At 41.2% G+C, this 21,037-nt stretch overlaps 2 protein-coding genes and 1 long non-coding RNA gene across 3 annotated transcripts; all 3 read right to left on the bottom strand.

The window, feature by feature from the left end:
• Positions 1–5,291: 5,291 nt before the first annotated feature.
• LOC145447831 (uncharacterized) lies at positions 5,292–6,132 on the bottom strand. The gene is made up of 3 exons (XM_080326109.1): positions 5,837–6,132; positions 5,604–5,750; positions 5,292–5,544 (listed from the first exon to the last, which is right to left on the bottom strand). Exons 1-3 carry the CDS (start codon positions 5,856–5,858, stop codon positions 5,324–5,326), a joined length of 390 nt encoding a protein of 129 aa, XP_080182235.1. The 5' UTR covers positions 5,859–6,132; the 3' UTR covers positions 5,292–5,323.
• Positions 6,133–13,627: 7,495 nt separating this feature from the next.
• LOC145447833 (uncharacterized) lies at positions 13,628–18,957 on the bottom strand. Its single transcript, XM_080326112.1, has 3 exons — positions 18,800–18,957; positions 18,183–18,289; positions 13,628–14,794 (listed from the first exon to the last, which is right to left on the bottom strand). The coding sequence occupies exons 1-3, from the start codon at positions 18,951–18,953 to the stop codon at positions 14,726–14,728; spliced, it is 330 nt and encodes a 109-aa protein (XP_080182238.1). The 5' UTR covers positions 18,954–18,957; the 3' UTR covers positions 13,628–14,725.
• Positions 18,958–19,093: 136 nt separating this feature from the next.
• Positions 19,094–20,710, bottom strand: LOC145448965 (uncharacterized). Its single transcript, XR_013918081.1, has 3 exons — positions 20,325–20,710; positions 19,818–20,266; positions 19,094–19,745 (listed from the first exon to the last, which is right to left on the bottom strand). It is a non-coding gene; the product is annotated as an uncharacterized LOC145448965 (long non-coding RNA).
• Positions 20,711–21,037: the final 327 nt, after the last annotated feature.

Here is a 21,037-nt window from a genome sequence, read left to right on the forward strand (position 1 = left end):
CACACAAAACCTTCTCGCGGGCCACATGTGGCCCGCGGGCCACGGGTTGGCCGGCCCTGCCTTACATCGTACAGTCATAGCAGACATTATGACGAATATAGGATGCTATAGTAGCTTGTTGTCTGCGAACAACATTCTAGTTTCTAAAACTTTACGTTAGTACATCGCCATTCTGACTAACATGGGCGATGCCCACGGTTACCATGAAAAAAGTAATATTTTATTAAAGCATAGTAAAATTCGAGCCAAGCTTGGTGTACAGAAGTTAACCATTCTCATGTTATGGGAATGCACTGTTGTTGTTGTTTATTAAACAAAAATATGTGGCGCTTATCGCCTCATGGCCTTTTGCACCACGCACTGTGATTTGATGTCAACTGCATTTTCCTATATTCATTTCAAGTTTCTGCGAACCAAGTATAGCTCTAATTCTAATTCTAATCTAATCTGGAAAAAGCTTAGTAGCTCTAATTCTAATTCAATTTGAAAAAAGTTGTGTAGCTCTAATTCTAATTCTAATCTAATTTGGAAAAACTGTACAGCTCTAATTCTAATCTAATTTGAAAAATACAGTGGAGCTCCAATTCTAATTCTAATCTAATTCAGAAAAGCTGAAAATTTTCTAGTTGTCCAAGTCTGTGGCCAACATACATTGTATCTTACATCTTGTGACTAGTCAAAGCCAGTATCGTTTTTGTGTATTGCGCAAGTTTTAGAAAGACATATCTGCCCTTTTCGCACCGCGACTATTTCGCGATCCGTATTCCTACTGGCTAAATTTCACTAACTTTGTTACGTAAAACTATAGTTTTAGAAAGATATCTCTGCCTTTTTCGTACCGCGACAATTTCGTGATCCGTATTCCTATTGGCTAAACTTCACCATCTCTGTTACGTAAAACTCAAGTTCTACATAGATATCTCTGCCTTTCCGTGTCGCGAGTATTTCGTGATCCGTATTCCTATTGGCTAAATACTTCATGACATTTTCCGCAATTGGTTTCCCTCATTGGCTAAATGTTACAACCATTGTTTCGTACTACTGTAGTATAAGCTCGATCGTTTGATCTCGGGAGGCGAGACTCATTTTAACCGCTACTAGGACGGACGTCTTTTCTTGTCGTTACACGTATTTCTACGCAAATAAATACGTGTCAGAGAATTTGCTGTGAATTGAAGAGCTTGCAACAGTAAAAGACATTAGGACAACCTAGGACCACACTACTGCTGCATGGTGCCTATGCGTGAGATCAGTTCCAGCTATCACCTCTTACGAAAGACTATGGACGTTCGCCATCATTCGAAATTGACCGCCATTGTGCGACATCAACCAGGACATTCTATCCGGTGACCGGTCTTATATTTATTTATACCAGTGGTTCTTAACCTTTTTTCCTCCAGCACCCCCTTTCCAAAATTATCGTGCTCCAGCGCCCCCAACCTCATATAGTAAGGAATGTAATAAATACAATGAGTAAGAGGGAGGGCCGTAACAGCACTTCGTCAACCCCTTAAAACGATTGCCTTGCGCACTCATAGTGTGATAAACCAAACTTCTGAGGGCTTCGCCCCCAAGAACCCCGTAGCGTGATTTCGATGGTCAGCCAAGTTTGTGTAGCCTGGTCGCCCTAGGTACCAAAATTTTCTATAATGCATGAATGAATAGGTGGTAGTTACATATATAAGCCGCTATAAACTTTTTATCCTCTCAGCCCACGAAATCAGATTTACCAGTAGCGCTGAGTGAGCTGTTGTATGAGAAAATAAAGGGCACGTAATTAATAATTAAACATATTCGGGCGTGCCCGTAGGTACAATTAATTCGTTACCAGGGACGTAACAGCACTTCGTCAGCCCCCCAAAAAACGTTGGTCTTGGGCACCCATCGGGTGATACACCAAAATTCCGGAGGGCTTTGCCCCCAGACCCCCCCTTCTGCTATCCGCTATTTACTGATACTAGTCATCTACATTGGGTGTCCACTTTCCATTTACTGAGTCAGCTATTCTCTTCTAAACGCGCGAAAAGTTTCAATAATTATTGATTGAATTGATCAATATAATCGGGAATTGCATGTATATTGATATCAATTTTTATGCTCTCTCTTCTCACGTAAACAGATTTACCGGTACAGCTGAGTGATTTGTGATTGATTGGGCCGGTAATTAATAATTAAACATATTTGGGCGGGCGAACCCGTTGGTATGACTTCGTTGCATGATGTTATTTCGTGATCTCCTGTCTGTTATATCAAAAATATAGAATTGCCCAACAAGGATCGCCCAACAGAAATATCTAGTTTTAGATATCCCTGTCGCCCAATCGTACTAAACTAAAAGACGCACACGATTTCAAATTGGTATTTCTTCACTGGCATATAATTGGACAATTAAACCTATATGTCTTTTGTAGGCTATATATAACGAAGTTTTCGGTGTTAATTTGCTCTGAATACTCATTAAGGTAATGTCCTACCACCACATCATCTACTGCGAAGCCATTTTTCTCCAGCGCCCCCGTGAGCCCAGCGCCCCCCACTTTGCCCCCTGATCGTTTCCGACCCCTTCAAAATCGCCAGCGCCCCTTGGGGGCGCTGGAGGCAAGATTAAGAACCACTGTTTATACCAATTCTGAAGTATGCTTCACGACAGCAGAAACTCGGGTATCATACGGCATTTCTTAAAGTGTACGGTAGCCTACCTTTTAGAAGTACAGACGTGTTTTTTTATTGCATTCCTCCATGGCGAGTACTGATATAAATGTTTGTTTCGTCCCTAGCCCAAGCGACTCTCCCAGTGAGTCACGCCGCTATTCACGCAATATGGCTATATTCTTCATTTCATCGCCTCACCCTTTTAGCACAAACGCTCAAGACTATCAATCACACCCACCGTTTTTTACGTGATTTCATTTCCTTCATCAGGGAACTTCTTGAACTTCTTAATACGGCTACTTGCTCTGTTGAGTTTAGTTTTAACGATACCATCTACATGCAAACCGACGGTGTAGCTATGGGTAGCCCTCTTGGCCCGATTTTAGCCAATATATTTGTGGGATTCCATGAAAACAGACTTTTCGCGACAGATGAAACCAAGCCTCCATTCATGTACCGTCGCTATGTCGACGACACTTTCGTTATCTGTCAAAATGAGACGGAGTTCGATGACTTTTTCGATAACTTGAATTCTCTACACTCGTCTTTAAAATTCACATTTGAAAAAGAGCGTGCTAACTCGTTACCATTCTTAGACGTTCTAGTGGAAAAACGGGGTATTAGCTTTGTCACTTCGATTTACCGGAAGCCAACGTTTACAGGGCATTATATACGCTGGAATTCTTTTAGCCCGAATCGCCGTAAACTAAATTTGATTGGCACGTTGGTGCACAGAGCCTTGATGATTTGTTCGGAGGAAAAATTAAACGCGGAGCTAGAATATATCCGCAAAATTCTAATCGATAACGGGTACCCCGAACACATCATCAAGAGTTCTGTTGACAGAAAACTCAGGAATTTCAATCCCAACAAGTCACAAAACACGAACACACGGTCTGAGGAAAATGTATATATACATTTACCGTGGCTGGGCCCAATCTCTTCCCGGTTTGAAAAGCAATTGATTTCTGCTGTAAATCGTTGTTACGATAACGTAAAAACTAATGTTATGTTTACCACCAAACAATTGCTTCCTGCAACGCGCAAAGATGTTCTACCTGCTTCTCAACAAAGCAATATAGTCTATGATTTCAAGTGCCACTGTGATTGTCGGTACGTGGGAAGAACAACTCAGCGCTTGCAGGAACGCATCAAACAACATGTTCCGAGCGTTATTAGATCACGCACACTGGACTCTCGCGAAGACGCAGCCGTAACTGATCTGCGATTACTAGAACGTAATCAGGCCATGGCTATGAACTCTGCCATCGGCAAGCATTTGGCTGAGAATGCAACATGCGCTAAAAACTATTGCGATGAAAGATTTTCTATATTAGGCAGAGGCCGCACTAATTTCCATCTGTCTGCACTGGAATCGACTTATATTAAAATCCACCGACCGCGCTTGTGTCAGCAGAAGGAATTTTTAGTGAATCTGAAAATTGGCCACTAGCTGCGCTCGCGGTTTGCCTGTATTTCATGTTGTTTGTTTCTATGACGTCATAATTGGTTGTATGCAATGTAGCTAGATGCATGTTTTTGAAATTCTCCATTTGCTGACGATTGCCCTTGAAAAGTGTCAGCTCGAAAAGCTTCGGGTCTTAATATATTTTCACTATGAATATATTATTAAAATGTATATATCTAGATATCCCCGCCCTTAAAGGGGCACTGCGCTCAAAAAATGATGTGGTCTCAAATTGAAGGGCAAAACGATAAAAAAATTTTGGCCGCAGCCGTTTTCTTCAAAACGCCACCGTAATGGAGCTGCAATTTATTGAAATTTCCAGAAACGCACCCGGCTGCAGCTGTCGCGGCTCCGGGTAATTTCTTAACCCGTTACATGGCACGATGACTTCATTGTCGCACTTGCCCGACGCGATTAGGCAGTCACGCAGAGGACGAACTTTAGATAGTTGTCAGTCGATGTTATGAAGGAATCGTGTCTTGCACACCAAGGCGGCGCTCAACGTGCGGTGTTAAATCAGGAGGATTTGTGTCTGGAGCTTGCCATGACTTCATAGTCCTGGATATAAACGGCAATTTCCTGCATTCTTCACCTTTCCTCGCATGCTTTTATATAAATGCCTACACTTTATAAATTGGGAGCATTATACTCTCCGTCATATATATGCTGCTATTCGTTTTCAGCATTTTTCTCATTGCTGCAATGTACTTTGATATTTTCCAATTGCAGACAATATCGCTTGGTCTTATCGACACATAGGCTACTGGAATGGATTATTTGATGGCGACGTTTTGGGTAGCAAAAACAGAATGCCCTTGCCAGCCTGCATTGTGACTGCTATAAAGCAAAAGTACCCGAGTGATGATGGACTGTATGTCGGTTTCAAATGGCCGATAGAAAACGAACTGTGATTGAGAACACTGCGGCTCTCAAGTCGAAATCTGTTCAGTTACTGTTACAGTGTTACTGTATTAGACAGTGAACTGGAGCTGTTTGCATTCTATATTCCACCAATGGCTGCTGTGCCTGATACATCACTACTTCTCGGTCTTTCAGCACAATTTTTAATAAATAATAAAAGAAACATCCGAGGACTATATAGGCAGTCAGGCAGTGGAAGAATGAAATTGAGCTAGTAAGCTACGCAGCACTGCACATGCCATACAACTCGAAGATGTACGATAGAAATGTATTGTATCTCAGTCACGTTCTAGAACAACGTTTTGAAAGTAATTCCTCGCAAGGGGAGGCTGGTTCAATGCTGACTGGATGCACACTTCTTCTGGGGAAGTTGATGCCAGTGCGATTCTCAGCAGTTCGCCTCAAAAGCTCTCTTGCATAGTGGTTCGTCCTCTTTTCATACACGCTTTTCAAGATCCACTCTTTTGCTGACCGAGAGTAACTTTTTTTGTATCGTAGAACACCTGCTTAGAGTAAGTAACTAAGTACCTTGACTTGCAAACATTTCATCTGCACAGCAAACCTGCTTGTGTCACCGCCTGAAATCTACCAACATTCTCATTGTGGTCCAGGACATACAGTTTGGTTCGTGCAAGCATCGTGTCACATGTAAAATGAAGACGTTTAGGTGCAAATTTCAATATGACGTTGTGATAAACTTCCAATGATCCTAAAAAAGGAAGGTGTGAAATTTAGTGATCTGACCATGCTCCGATAACTGGTGTGCAGATGTTTGAACAATAAAAAACAAATTACCAGTATGTTTGAACAGAGTCATCTGCTCTAAATCCCGGATCAAACTTTTGTTTTCTATCAAAGATTTCAATGCTTTGAAACTAGGAGATCCACATTGCAACCATCTAGTTCTTAGGCTCTTATCCCCAGTCAAAGTGCCATAGCTGCAGGAATATGTCTCCCCGTCAACTGTCCACTCATGTTTGCCGGTGATGTGATGCAGAAGAGATATCTATCTTCTTTTTAGCACCTGCAATTGCATATTGTTATATAAAAAGTTCCTAATATGTGATGTCAGACATAGTTGATATGTAGACTTACACTGCTGACAGCACCACTACAAGTGATTAGTGATGCTTCTTGTCCATAGTAGCAAGTCTTCCATACCTTTCTTCTTACCCAGAGACACCAACTTTTTTTCAGTCCTGAGAAATGGTTAGTAAGGCAAAAAAAGATTCAAATAATAACATCCAAGGCACGCTCCATACCAACTTTTTCCATTGCAACACTGCTGGAGCACTCTGTTTTTTGGACCAATTGGACGTGGACAATCTTCTCAGTCTTCTCCATAAATGAATATACCATATATTTTGCAGAAAACCCGGTGAGTCCGATGAAACGGCACAACTTCTCGATGTCATTGCAGCTTGCAATAATGGCAATGTATATACTATTACGAAGACTCTGGGTAGAGCAAGACAATAGCGTAGACTAGTGCTTTTCAACCTTTTTGAGCTCCATTTGCACTTTTTTTGAAAAACAATTTAATTCGCACCAGCCAGCTGGAATTTATTACACAAAAAGAAAATGAAAAGCTTATCACTTTTGTATTTGTAGAGCTTCCTGTAGTCACAGAGCATCATTATTTCACATTCAGCGTATCATATTGTTGATTAATCAAATACTAAAATCACTGCAGTAGAAAAATCACAGATATCGCACTTCTGCTGTTCTCAAGGTCTTCGTTGCTTTTTCTGGGGGTATCGTGCAGTGATTTATTTCGAAGCTTAAAGGGCGAACCCATGAACAATATTCAATCGCAACAATATCACTTTTCCACTAAATCGACTTGTTATGTCAACGCTATATGAATGTGTGTGCCGAAATTCCAATACTTTGCATTCAAATCAACACTGGCATCGCCCACTATCACTTACAAGGTAGGGTTATCATATTTTTGATTCGGGAAAGGGGGACACTTATTCAAAGTTTTCAGAAATAGAATAGTGGATAAGTAGAATCCTGAAAAAAATGGTAAATTTTTCAGACTCCGTGGTCGGTCGACTAAAAAAAGGCCAACTTTCCAGTTCAACTCCGGAAATACAGCTTTTCTTTCACACTTAACATTGGTTGACTATTTGGTTGAAATTCTTTTCATTCGCACAAGTACGAACCCTCACACAGGTTGAAAAGCACTTTATGCTGTAGTCGTTTTTCGGGATAACAGTAAGTTCTTATCCACAACACGAATACCACCAGTCAGGGTTCCCCATGAACATGACAAAATTCATGACATTCAAAACTGGCGTAGGGTTCGGGTACTGTAGGAAAATTCATCATGCCTAACCGAAATCCAACGGTACGCAAACCTAACCTTAACCCACAATTCCGCGGCTGACCCTAAAACACATGTATTCATTATATTGTAATCATACTAATCCCCAAGCCATAATTTTACGATACCCTCATCTTATGATTCTCCAACCTGAATGCGAAACCAATTATGACCGATCTGAATTTTGAAATGTTCAGAGGGCACACTGATTGGTGATGGTAATGTTTTATACATACGACAACATAAGAATAGGACATGATCTATTCCTGCCCTCAAGAAATAGAATACACTAGGCCCAATAAAGAGAAAAATCTCCTGACTGAACATCGTCAGTGGAACGCCGTCTTGGCGTGTAAGACATATTTCCTTCATAACATCGGCTGACAAGTGACAACTATCTAAAGTTCGTCCTCTGCGTGACTACCTAGTGCCTAATCGCGTCGAGCAAGTGCGACGATGAAGTCATCGTGCCATGTAACGGGTTAAGAAATTACCCGGAGCCGCGACAGCTGCAGCCGGGTGCGTTTCTGGAAATTTCAATAAATTGCAGCTCCATTACGGTGGCGTTTTGAAGAAAATGGCTGCGGCCAAAATTTTTTTTTCGTTTTGCCCTTCAATTTGAGACCACATCATTTTTTGGGCGCAGTGCCCCTTTAATTAAGACATAACCGACCTCACTTGCCAGTCTTCTCACGCACACTTGCCATGATAGGCCTACTATATATGACCTATCAGTGCGTCCACACTTTCAAAGCACACTTGCTACGATACTATATATCACCTCTAGCAGTGCGTCCACACTTTCAACGCACACTTGCTATGATACGATACGTCACCTAGCAGTGCGGCACCTTTCACTGCGAGAAGACTGAGGGCGAGGAGAGACGTTACTTGCCACAACAAACGCATATACCTGGAAACGCGATGGGCAAGCCAACGGTCCAGGTTTCTCCAGAACCTATGTTTCAACAACGCCCTTATATCTACGTTCCCTGTACTAAATAACTTGGCGCTCATATGGTAGCTCTTTCTGACTGCCGTACGGTCTTAGGCCTTTGCCTTACGGCGCATGGGACTGTTTCTGGGATCACATGATTGCAAAATGGTCATGTCCGTTTCTGGGATCACATGATTGCAAAATGGTCATGTCCCACTGTATCCATCTAATTCAAAGCTTCAATAGTGATGCATTTTGGCTCGCATTCGGTAGTTGTGCCAGTAGAGGTACAGAGGACTTTAAAGCTTTCGTTTTGTTCTGCGCGCACGGTTGCAACTGAAACTGAACAGATGCCTACGCGGGAAGCGTACGGGCTGGTCAACGGCTTCTACACTCAGCCGATTCGCTGTCAAGCATAGGACGTGAAATCGCTGGGCTTGGGTATGTCTGCTGGCAGGCTAAACGATATAAGCGCATCGACAAACGTCCGCTGCTCGCGAAATTTCAGCAGTTACACTGGAATCGTTCGAAAGGTTTAGAAGTTTAATGCCTCACTCAATAACTTGGAGTGCGTGGTGGAAATTAACCAGTTTATGCTGTCAATAGCCATTGATACCTATGGCACGCAGTCTTTTCCACCATCACTTTCTCTCCTCAAGTGGCCCACGGATGAGAATTATTGGATACTTTTTTTTGTACCTAAATAACTGCGTGTATTCAGCATACGGTTACAGTCCATGATAACTCATTTTTGTGGATGGTACTTCAGCGCCAGACCAATAGCGTTATTAGATATGGCAAGGCACATTGCCTTCGCGCCATTTTAACACGTGCTAAATTAAAATGATTATTTTTTAATTATACAACGACTTAGGCGCAGGTACTATCACTGAGACCATAATGTGCGTTCCTACCATGTTGTCGAGCACCACACCAAACCTTACTTCTATACCTTCTTTGGCAGGCTAACTATTATTATTGCTATACCATGGGGGCCGTTCAAGTGTTTACATTTCTCTATTAGTTGTTGTGCTAGGCTGTTTTTAGTTCGTATGTCCTTTTACCCGTGATGCTGTCGTGATCGAGCTATTTCAGACCAACCGGTTCGTCCAAAAGTTCATGCACACTGCAACACCCGATATACTACTCCACATTCGCGGATATCGATATGCATTCGTCCACTTCCGTCGGGCAACGAATCGGGCGACGATACTGAGAGACCTTATTCTACTGTGTGACCTCGCGCTAAAACGACAAGATGCTAGCGACTGACTGCTCCGATCTACGCCGCCTGATGCATATTCCGCATCCAGCCGAAAATCCGGTCCAGAACGCTCTATCTTCAGACGATGACTGCCACGATCGCATCTGCGGCTGCTCCGCTGACACACGTATTGTTCAGCTGGAAATCTACACGCGTAACCATGAGGTCTCAAGAACACACAATTTCGTTACCCGACGGCCGACGACGACACCAGCTCACCACGAATATACTGATTCCGCGAATGAGTAGCACCACGCATTTCCGTTGCAATTACCGACCGAGGTATTGTAACACCCAGCGATCGCGTTCGCAATTACCGACCGAGGAATTGTAGCACTGCGCGTTTCGCACGGCTATTACCGATCGAGGAATTGTGACACATGCAACTGGTCACACCTGTATTACACGTTGACCTTGACTCTCAAGTTGTTTAGCCCCCTCGCTGCGCGACGATCTTGGATCGACGGACTCTTGCGCCACGCCTGCGTCGGTGTAGTTTTAATTGTTATTTTGTGTTTAGGCTTAACTGGTTTATAGGCTAATGTTGTTTATTATGGTATAGTTATTGATAACAATCTGACATGGGGTGAACATATAACCTCTATTTGCAACAAGCTATCTAAAACCATAGGTATCATTCGAAAGTCGCGTTTTATTTTACCACAATCCACACGAATAATGATTTATCATACCCTATTTCACTCTCATCTAACTTATGGTATCATTCTCTGGGGATCCACATGGGAGAAACATTTGGATCGAGTTTCTGCAAAATAAAGCCATCAAACTAATATGTCTTGCCAATCGTAGAGATCACGTTAACCCTTTATATTATAATTTAAAAATCCTGAATATTTACAGATTTGAAGTCGGCATTCTGATGCATAACTTCTACAATAACACCCTACCTGACATTTTCTCGAACTACTTTACACCTATCAGTGAACATCATTCTCATTTTACAAGAGGTTCTGTATTTACCTAAGGCCCATCACAAAACCATTGCCTATCAAGGTCCTCTAATATGGAACTCCATTCCTTCGTATATTAGGAGCAATACTTTATATGTATTTAAAACCATGTATCGTGCCTTCCTTATTGAATCGTACAAAAGCTAAAATGTATTTTTAGTGTGAACTAGTACCGGTCAACATATCTTGTTTGCTTCAGACCTCCGTTTTTCCTAACATGTGCTATTACATTTATCCTGTCAATCTTACAATTCACTGTTGCAGTACGATGTATGCAATTTATAGCCAATCTACTTCGATCAGCTGCAGTAGACTCGATGATCAACAGATCACTTCACTGCAGCTTCATCTTGCAATCGTAAAACATATTGGCCAATCCTATGAACTATAAATCGTATTCGTACACATCTCATTTGCTTTGAAATTGACACTGTAACCATTTTGTTTTGTATGTGTCCGTGATTCTGAGGTTTATGCTATTTTGTTGCCTGTTTTGTTATTTTGCGATGATGAATAAAAAATTCTCTCTCTCTCTTATGAAACATAAAACTTACTCTGACATGACCAAAAATTATCCTCTGTATTTGGCCTCGTTTCTTAATTACGTTATGCACATTACTGTTATATAATTGTCCGTTGTTGACTGATATACCAATTCACATTAACCTGCCTTTCCCTTTCATTGATACCAAGTGAAATTCCTTTTTCCGTGGAAGGGATAATGTAGTTGACTCTGTCAACGTGAATTGGACTTTAGCGTATTATTAGGACTATCATGTGTGGCCAATATACATTGTATCTTACATCTTGTGACTAGTCGAAGCCAGTATCGTTTTTGTGTATTGCGCCGTTTTTGTGTATTGCGCAAGTTTTAGAAAGATATATCTGCCTTTTTCGTACCGCGACTATTTCGCGATCCGTATTCCTACTGGCTAAATTTCACTAACTTTGTTACGTAAAACCAGCGTAAACAAGTAACTTAATGATGGTACGGTAACATGAATTTCCCGGCAGCAGTGATTTTAACGTATGTGCCACGAGAGGTCCGCTGGTGAGCTGTGACTTGAAGTGTGGTAACTGCGTAAACGGCGTACGGAACAAAGATTCAACACGGCTCATGTTCGCATTAGACCTGACTAATTATCTGCAGAAATGGAAATGACTATAACTCGAGAGATAGCGTAAGCCTAGTTGGAAAGGTCAACGAATTCGGACAGATACGCAATTGTTATCTCATAGATTGGGCCTGTCCTATTGAATCCAAAACATCATTCTAAAGAAATAAGAATAGCAGCCTCGGAAATTTGGTCTCGGTAGTCGGTACAGCATAAGAGATTTCGGCCTTGAAACTGTAGACTGTAACACGACACATACGTTTTTATTACTGTCTTATAGGTCTGCTGCGAAATCGCCTTTGGAAAATATATTACCGAATAAATACGTGGATGAAAGCCTTAAACTTGGTACACTGTTACATGACATTATCGAGAAGTGGCCTCATGGCCCTTTTCGGTATGGTACACTGTCAAAATTAATGCGAACAGACCAACACCGAATTTTGCGTAAATTTTACTGAGGAATAGGCTGATCAAGTGATCAGCTATGGCGGATTGGTGTACCGCACATACCCTCTCGACGCCGGATCGTCCAATTACCAATAATTGCTAATCATTGTGCGCGACCGTGTCTCCACTCCGACTATTTAAAGCAGATTTCGTCCGAATCGGTACGGCCTTTCTACCTGACGACTGCCGGCTTTTTATCTGACGACCTACCGACGCTGCACGACCGACGCTGTCTATTTTATCCGATGTTTTATCCTTAGTCTGTTCGAGTTAATGTTGTACAATAAAGTGCTGGCCAACGTATTCGCCGACTCTCTGCTGCGGACCCTAGAGGGAACGCGGCGTATAGTCCAGACTCAGGTAGCGTGCCATAGCGCGCCACACTTTTGGTGACCCCGACGTGATCTACCGCCTGACGTGATCCAAACTCATTCTTGAAGACGACGCGATTATAGCTCAACGTGATGTCTACAAGAAGTCGCCGACGACGTGCCGTGCAAGATGAACGACAGGAGCTTGCTGCCCAGCCTTTCAACGCCCATCTGCGGGGAGCTATGCCTGTGGTGCACTTTTGGTCGCATGCACCGGAGTCCTGGTTTGTGTCTGCAGAAGCTGGATTCCAGTCTTGTGGTGTCGACGATGATGTTGCCCGGTACAACTACGTTTTGCGCTGCCTTGATGGAAATCAACTTGAATCTATCCGAATACGGCTTCCTGGCATCGAGAACCCCGATTGCTTTGTAATTTTACGCCAAATCCTGCTAGATGAATACACTGTCCCGCTACGAGATCGTGTTCAAGAGCTATATAGTGGACGCTGCCGTGGTTTGAAACCGTCAGAGATACTCAAGAAGCTGAGGAGTGCGACGGGAATGTCCCATGGAGGGCCTGGTGTCGATTGCTACCTCCGGGAGGCCTTCCTGCACCACTTGCCTGATTCCTTGGCCAATATTTTATCATCACACGTAACTGATACCGCGGATGAACTGGCTGTACGAGCTGACAATATCTACGCCCGTGGGTCTCATCATACTAATCACCAAGCGCCCGGTAACCCTGACTTGTATCAGATGCGGAGAGAAATTTCAAGCCTGAATCGTGACGTTAGGCAGCTTCAATTTCGACCGCCTGTACGGGATACACTTCCTGTCCATGTGCCTCCACGACCGACCTATGCCGCTGGTGCAACGGCTCGTCACCACCCTCGCTTCGAAGACGTGCATACTGACCCTACCCAGCAAACACATAATAGTCTGTGGATATCCCAAGGATATGATGTCAAAAGTTCCAAATGCTTCCTCCGACTATCCAGGTGGACTGTCTTTGTCGACACCCACGATTATCTAATTAGTATGCAACGACTATCCACCGATTCTTTCCCTGGCCACTGGATGGACTAAGTCTAGATGTCCGACTCATGTACAACGACTATTCAATGTGTCGCAATCTGGACACTAGCTATATATAAATGCTACCCTTACCATGCCACATGTTAGATGCACAAATACACTCACACAGAATTGATTTTCAGGTAAAAAGCTTGTATATTATTAAATTGTTGACAATGAAAAAAGAACAGCAACGAATCAAAATGAATCAATCAAATTGAAGTGATACAATAAAGCAGCAATGAACTGACAAATAATAGCTAGCAGTCAAACAAGAGACAGTAAATCAAGTTCAAATCAATCAGTTAGTCTAAAATAAGATGACTACAGAGTACGTACACTACAAGAATTACAGAATAATATCAAAATGGGCAAGAGCTTCTTGGAGGTACAGAACTTCAATATACAGTGGAATAATTTCATATTGAAATGAACCCAAATATTTCCGGCTGACACTCGCCAGGGCTAATTGTCAGCGACTAGTATAGAATTGGAAAGAAAATTGTATATCAATAATCGTATCACAAAATATGACGTCACCAGCATAAAACGTCGATTAGCAGAGAGCGCTCAATGCACTATATTTAGATGGTACACGAACACAAAATGCTCCCCTACCTAGACTAATCACCTCAAGCTCGATGCTGAGCAGTCAATGGCCATAAATTCCGCATCTACTGGATGATCAAATTTGGGCCAAAAATAATGATGTCGTCGGAAGGGGCCGTAGATGGCACAATTTATGGCCTTCTACTCTTATCAAAATACACCAGCCAAAGCTGTGTCAACAAAAGGATGTTCTGCACCATAAAAATAGTACATTGAGCGATCTCTCCTATTCAAAATTTCATGCTGGTGACGTCATATCTTGTGATAAGATTGTTGATATACAATCTTCCCAATTCTCTACTAGTTGGTGAGGAATACCCTAATGAGTGTCAGCCAAAAATATTTTGTTTCATTTCAATACTATTCAATTATATATTGAAGTTCTGTACCTCCAAGAAGCCCCTGTCGATTTTTTTATGGTATTCTGTAATTGTTGCACTGTGCATTCTTTGTAGTCATCTTTTCTGAGACTGATTGATTGATGCGAACTTGATTTAAAGCCACTTGTTTGACTGCTTGCTATTTCAGTTCACGGCTGCTTTAATGTATCACTTCAACTTGATTGATTCTTTAACTCAAAATGTCTTCACACAGTAGAACTTGCGACGAGTTGGTACGCCTTTAGCTAGCATCGTCATCAATGTCAGGGTAAGGCTGTGACAAGATATGCACTTGTTCTGTATTCCCGTCCTGAAATATTTCAGAAAATCATTAAAAGCGAATATGACATAATCAGTCAAAATACCAGCAATTCCGGAGACCTGTGCAATACACATTTCAAATACTGACAACTACATTATATGCAAAGGCACAAAATGTATGACGATTAAACAACAATGGACATCACCAACACAGAATATTAAGCATATCAGTAGCATACAAATATGAGATCACAAATCGAGTCGTAGTGATCTACTCGCACTCAATGACTATTTCCTAAGTAGCACGAGAAGTCTGTGTAGCTATAAAACCAGCGGATGGATGCACAACACGCGACTCATAGGCTGATAGCCGTACTGCTGAGCCGGCTAAAAGCAACACAATTATTGATAGTCCTATTGCTGGTGATCGCAGCGTCCAAAATTAATATGTATGGGCTTAGTCGAAAAAGCCGTGTCACACTGATTCATAAATACAAATGAAAATATGGGCAGGGCAACAAAACCAACCATTATTAGTCATAAAAGTATGAAAATTAGCATTGTTCAGAACAATCGGTCAACGCAATTGCCCATTGTGTTGCGGCGCTCCTACTTTTCGGAACAATAGGCATTGACAGCTATTTGAAAAGATTTTATTGCCCTGGCGAGATTTTAATTTGTATTCACGGAATCAGTGCGACACTATAGCTTTTGATTACGACTGGATATATCAAATTTGGACGCTCGGGTCGCCAGCATCAATCCGTGAGTTAGTAGTTCAACTCAGTATGGTATCTTATATATGGCAGTGGTCAGGAACCTATGACTCGCGAGCCATGTATGGCCTTTTGGGTAGAAGATATGACTCGTTGCCAAATATTCATTTTTGTACTGAATTGATCAATATTGCAGCTACTCAGGGGCGTAGACAGGGGGGTAGAATTGAAGAACGTTCTACCCCCTTCCAGGCTCGATTCTATCCCGAAAATCCCAAGTCAACGCTATTGCTATAACAACATTTCTTCACGTTATCGCCTAATTTCAATTTGCTACGCGCGACGCCGATCGCCGACGCTGATTACATGCCTTTTTCTCGTCGATCTCTCGTCTATGGAAGCGCGTCTATGCAAGCGTGAAAGGGGCATTGTTAGATTTTTCTCTTGGCGAGGAATAGCGATCAGCTTAATCTCTTTATTCTGAATGCAGTCGTCGCGCAAGGGGTAGAAATTGAAATTAGGGAAAAAATTGACATAAACATATGAACAAAAGGCTAGAAACTAATGAATTATCAACAGAAGAGCAGGATATAGATGCAGAAGCTATAAATGAAAATGACAGTAGAATGATATATCTGTTTCAGGGAGAAAGAGTGAGCAAGACGGGGTGGGGGGGACGTTGGGGGAGGGGGGGCACCAGTAGAGCTGTCGTTGTTCGTTATAACTTCATTCTGTTATTTCTTATAAAGACGTATGATATACCGTTGGAAAGGTAATTTTATCAGCTTTTCAATGATAGGTTTTGTCATTTTTTTTACGTTGAGGGAAAAAAGTTATGACAACAAGTTTGCTGGGCATTGGGTAAAAAATAAATGGTTTGATACGTAAAGTCAATCACGGAGACTTTGAAATGTTCGCAAAAATCCGTTTTCTCCTGTGATATAGGCCTACATAACCATTTCACTAATAACTTCAAGATGAGCTGCTAGATATAAGCTAACAGGCTTGACGTTATATGTTCAATAAAAAAAAATTGTTTGTCAATTTTGGTGTCATCAATGTTGCGATCATACCCAAATGTGTCGTCGGAACCGTTATGCCTTATTATTACATTCGCCACCGTCTTTCTTTGTCTAAATGGATTTTCAGCACTCGTTGATATGAAATCGAAGGTGCAGATTTTAAAGACACGGCCACGTATTTCAAAAAATGAATGCAGTTGAATAATTAGCTTTGAAATAATAAAAGTCAACCCAATTTCTACATAAATAGAATGCTGTTATTTTCAAGAAAAGTAATTCTGTTGCTGTTTATCACTAGCATACAGTTATCAGTTGCACAAGACAGATGACGATTGTACGATATTTGAGCTCAATTTGAACTAAAACTTGGGGGGCGGGGGGTTCCAAAAGGGGTCCGCGAATACAAAAAGGTTGAGAACCACTGCTCAAGTTCGTAGTAAAAATATTACGGCAAATCAGAAACCACCGAAAATGTAAAGCTTTCTAGGACTGGCGTTAATATTGCAAAACACAAACAAAAAGCCTCGATACCATTTAAAAACATATCTGCCTCTATTCAAGTATGGTATTTGGTATTTGTTCACCAGTGTAAATGTATGGGTCGAAAAGAGCTTCTGATTGGACGATGATAGAGAATCACTGTATTCAAGTTCACCGAAAAACTCACTGATTGTGTATTACAACAACCCAGGTTTCATGATAGATGATTTCAATACCAATATTTGATCTGTTGCTATTGTATGCTTACCGTGATGTCACTAACGAAAGCTGAAATTTGATTAATTTATGAAAATGCAAAAAATTAATACGGAAAAATCTGACGTGACCGAGAAATTAAGCACAGAATCGGAGTCAGCAACCATAAATTAGCCTAAATCAATCATTAAAATTTTTGACGCTATTTTTTTTTCAAAATTCGTAAATCAGTGTTATCTCCGTCTCGGTCAATTTTTGCCCCCTTAACTTATGATAAATACCTCTTAATGAAGTTATGTTTCATTCTTTTGCTGTTCGATTGTTAGTTTGCTTTACTGAGAGTGATATTCCAAGTTATGGTGTTGTATTCTGTTACGAAGGTGTCGTGTTTTAGTTTATAATTGTATTTTAATGTCAGGCAAAATAGTGCTTTACCCCCTGGAACGTTTTTGGTCATAACTTTTTTTCCCCAAGGTAAAAAAAATGACAAAACCCATCATTGAAAAGCTGATAAAATTATCTTTCCAATGGTATATAATACGTCTTTATAAGAATTTTTTCTAGGTTGAGCGTAAATTCTACAGGACTAATTGTCCTCCTGATCTACGGCGCGAAATGAACTGTTGCGGATGTGACATTCACAATTACAAACAACTTGTTCGCACTTGCTCCTGAGCTGCTCAGACAGCATCGTTGCGTCACAATACCAAACTCCGTTACAATGCAAATTCGATGGTGATTTTTGGGGTTCCATGACCACGAGCAAAAAAAATTATACTTTCGCGATCAGTACCGCGGTAGCTCATGATGGGTACGCGTTTTATCAAATTTTGCGCTAGGCAAGCCGGTCAAAAATTACCGTCACACTGTCTTTAGCCAAGTTGAAAGTGTGACGTAGACCAATTTCACTGAGCCGTGAGATTTGCTTGTGTCCACACCATATAGGACAATGGTTCCACACATATTTTGCGCAATATACTCAGACAATAAAGATTATATTTACCTTGGATTGTGGTGCTTTGTTTTTATAAGGTGCATGGCGTAACACGGATCTGACTGCAGTTTCGTAGTCTTTTTCTGGAACAGTTGCATGAATATTGCAACAAGCACCTAAACAAGAGATTGTATTAAACCGCAGTGTCCTATATAGTGTGGGCACAAGCAAATCTAACGGCTCAGTGAAATTGGTCTACGTCACACTTTCCATTTGGTCAAAGGCAATTTGACGGCCATTTTTGACTGGCTTGTGCAGCAATAAATTTGATAAAAGGGTATTAATCGAAATCTACCACGGCACTGCTGGCAAAAATATGAATTTTATTGTGCTCGTGGTCCCGTAATCTCAAAATCAGCCTCGAATGGTGCATTGTAGCACAGTTTAGTATTGTGACACAACCATGTCATGCTGTCTGGGAGCAGGTGAGAAGCAGAGCAAACGTATTGGCTATTGTTGCGCAACCGATTGAGCGTTAACACTCTCACTCACTCACTCCCGCGCATTTGCTTGGGAAGTGACGTAGACCAATTTCACTGAGTCGTGAGATTTGCTTATGCTCGTGTCTACACCATATAGGAAATTATGATTAAACAATTTATAGATTACAAACATGTTCAACTTACGATATACGACCTTGTACAAACTCAGTGTGCACAGAGTTTTCTTCTTCCCACTTCTGCCCTTCAGACTGAATTTGCACCAAACGTTGTCGGTTGCAACTCTGTGAAGTATTCTTCTTACAGACTCATTCAGAGTAGACCCCCCGAGTGAATTCATGGCTGATACCTGAAAAATTATTAAAAGTTGACACATCCTCATGAAGGTGCCATAAAAAATCTATGCGACAAGGTTTATCTGCATCATAATACCTCGGGTATTTTTTTATGACAATGAAATGTGAAATTATTACTGGGACGCACAAGGATACGATGAATATCAAGCGATCACAAGATGCGATATTCTACTTATATCATATAAGAAAAGTCTGAATTACATCCTATTCATTTACCATTCCCCTCTGTTTTGCGATGGTATCCAGCTCATCCGCGACGAAGCATTCTAGTTTTACAGCATCCTCAAATGGTGTTGGGATGATGTCTTCAATAAGCGTTACGCTTGTTCTGTGGTCGTCATTAGATACTTGGGACCGGTTGGCAGACTGCAGTATCTGTGTGAGTAGTTTTTCGTTCCTCTTCAGTCGAGCGGTGATGGAATCCAGTCGAGTTACGATGGAGCCGACGTCCATATTTGACGAACTGGTGTCTACGTCTTCAATCAAAGTAGAGCTCAATGGGGCATCTGCACAAATGAATATATTACATCAGATTACAAAACTATACTTTAAACAATCTTGCTAATCAAGCGGCTCATAACATTTTTTGGCTATTTGCATTCCTAATACTCCAGAGAGAACTGTGACATATTCTGTCACATGTCTTAGTGGCCCTCAGTTTGAGAAATTTTGCACTAATCGATTAAATATACTATACTCACTATTTCCAGTAGGCCATTCCAAGACTGAACTTGGGTGACTTGCTGTAGGAAGGGTTACTTGATGCGAGAAAGTATCTGAACAGATGGATAACAGTCATAACATCATTCTGCTCTATATATTTAAGCTCAGAGGAATCAATTTCTAACCTGGATTTGGTGATACGTCAGTATTCATGACTTCACATGCAGATTTTGTTCTTAACTGGTCTTTGTGATGTTTTGCTGAACCTTTGGCAAAATCCTCTTCAGTGGGACATGCACGCTTTCGTACATGACCTGAGCTTGAATCTGAGCTTGAATCGGAATCGTATCTGGTGGATTTTCGTATTCGCCGTTTTCTCACTGTATCTGTTGACGAGCTGTCCAAGTTACTGGTGTCGCATGCCTTCTTTGCTTTGCCCACAGCACACTCCCATTGATCTGAAGGTATAAAAAAAAATTACTTGTGATACATATTTTGTTAACTATGATATCCCATACTCGCCTGTTTCGTATATCACCCTTATTTCATGCTGAGGCCAAGAAGCATCAGGCTGACATCCCTTAATGACTTTATTGCGAATATTGTTCTTCGGCCAATAACAAATCAGTTTTCCCTGAGATTATTAGATCATGAAATTGTGATCAAATATGAGTGAATGAAATGCAGCTTACTCCACATTCTTTTATCCAATTTGAAGGTACGACATCAGTGATATCAGGTTCTTCAGTAAAAACCACAATACAATATTTAAGATAGGTTTTGGTCATGATGAAAGCACTGAAACAAAAGATATAAAAATATGAACATGAACATTCATCATACAGAATCATCAGTATAATTATCAAAAATATTTAAATTCATGCAAGATGGCCATAAAGATTATTTTGTCATTCGAGAACTCCAACAACATGGCTCTACATGCCAACTCAGTAGATGAGATTGGATGTATTTCTCCCAACGAAGGTTTGGTTACATAGGCACCGATCAGATTCGAGGAACACGGTGATTGGAATAATGGATTGATTGACTGATACACACGACAGATCAGGCGTGAAGGGGAATGATTGGAAGGCAGGATTTCCAGAATTTCACAACATGATCCATTCTTAAGTATATAAGAATTGTTTGGTCTTTTTGATGACAACTTTCTTGCAGGAAGATTCTTGCCAACAGCAGGTACAGACTCTTTATGGCGCTTAATTACTTGGGAGAGAGGGTTTTTACCAGACCTGACTTTTCTCAACATCTTTTGCATATAATTTTCAAATCGAAAGGCTGAGCAATTGTCCAGCCCTTTAAATTTAACAGCATCTTTAGGTAAGTGCAGCAAAATATGAATATTATAAACAGCAAATGCTTCGCCGTAAAGATCCACACTCTTTCT

This window comes from Botryllus schlosseri, chromosome 10, assembly GCF_051294905.1.
Source record: "Botryllus schlosseri isolate E-star chromosome 10, Bs_hap1, whole genome shotgun sequence".
NCBI classification, from domain to species: Eukaryota; Metazoa; Chordata; class Ascidiacea; order Stolidobranchia; family Styelidae; genus Botryllus; species Botryllus schlosseri.

Excerpts from the sequence above, each read along its gene's own strand:
- LOC145447831 (XM_080326109.1), bottom strand. The coding sequence starts at position 5,858 with ATGACTCTGTTCAAACATACTG. Across the intron at positions 5,751-5,836 it reads GACTCTGTTCAAACATACTG|GATCATTGGAAGTTTATCAC; the intron begins GTAATTTGTTTT and ends TTCCTTTTTTAG. Across the intron at positions 5,545-5,603 it reads TCAGGCGGTGACACAAGCAG|GTGTTCTACGATACAAAAAA; the intron begins GTTTGCTGTGCA and ends TACTCTAAGCAG.
- LOC145447833 (XM_080326112.1), bottom strand. The coding sequence starts at position 18,953 with ATGAATTCACTCGGGGGGTCTACTCTGAATGAGTCTGTAAGAAGAATA. Across the intron at positions 18,290-18,799 it reads TTTGTACAAGGTCGTATATC|GTGCTTGTTGCAATATTCAT; the intron begins GTAAGTTGAACA and ends TCTCTTGTTTAG. Across the intron at positions 14,795-18,182 it reads ACAAAGCACCACAATCCAAG|GACGGGAATACAGAACAAGT; the intron begins GTAAATATAATC and ends GAAATATTTCAG.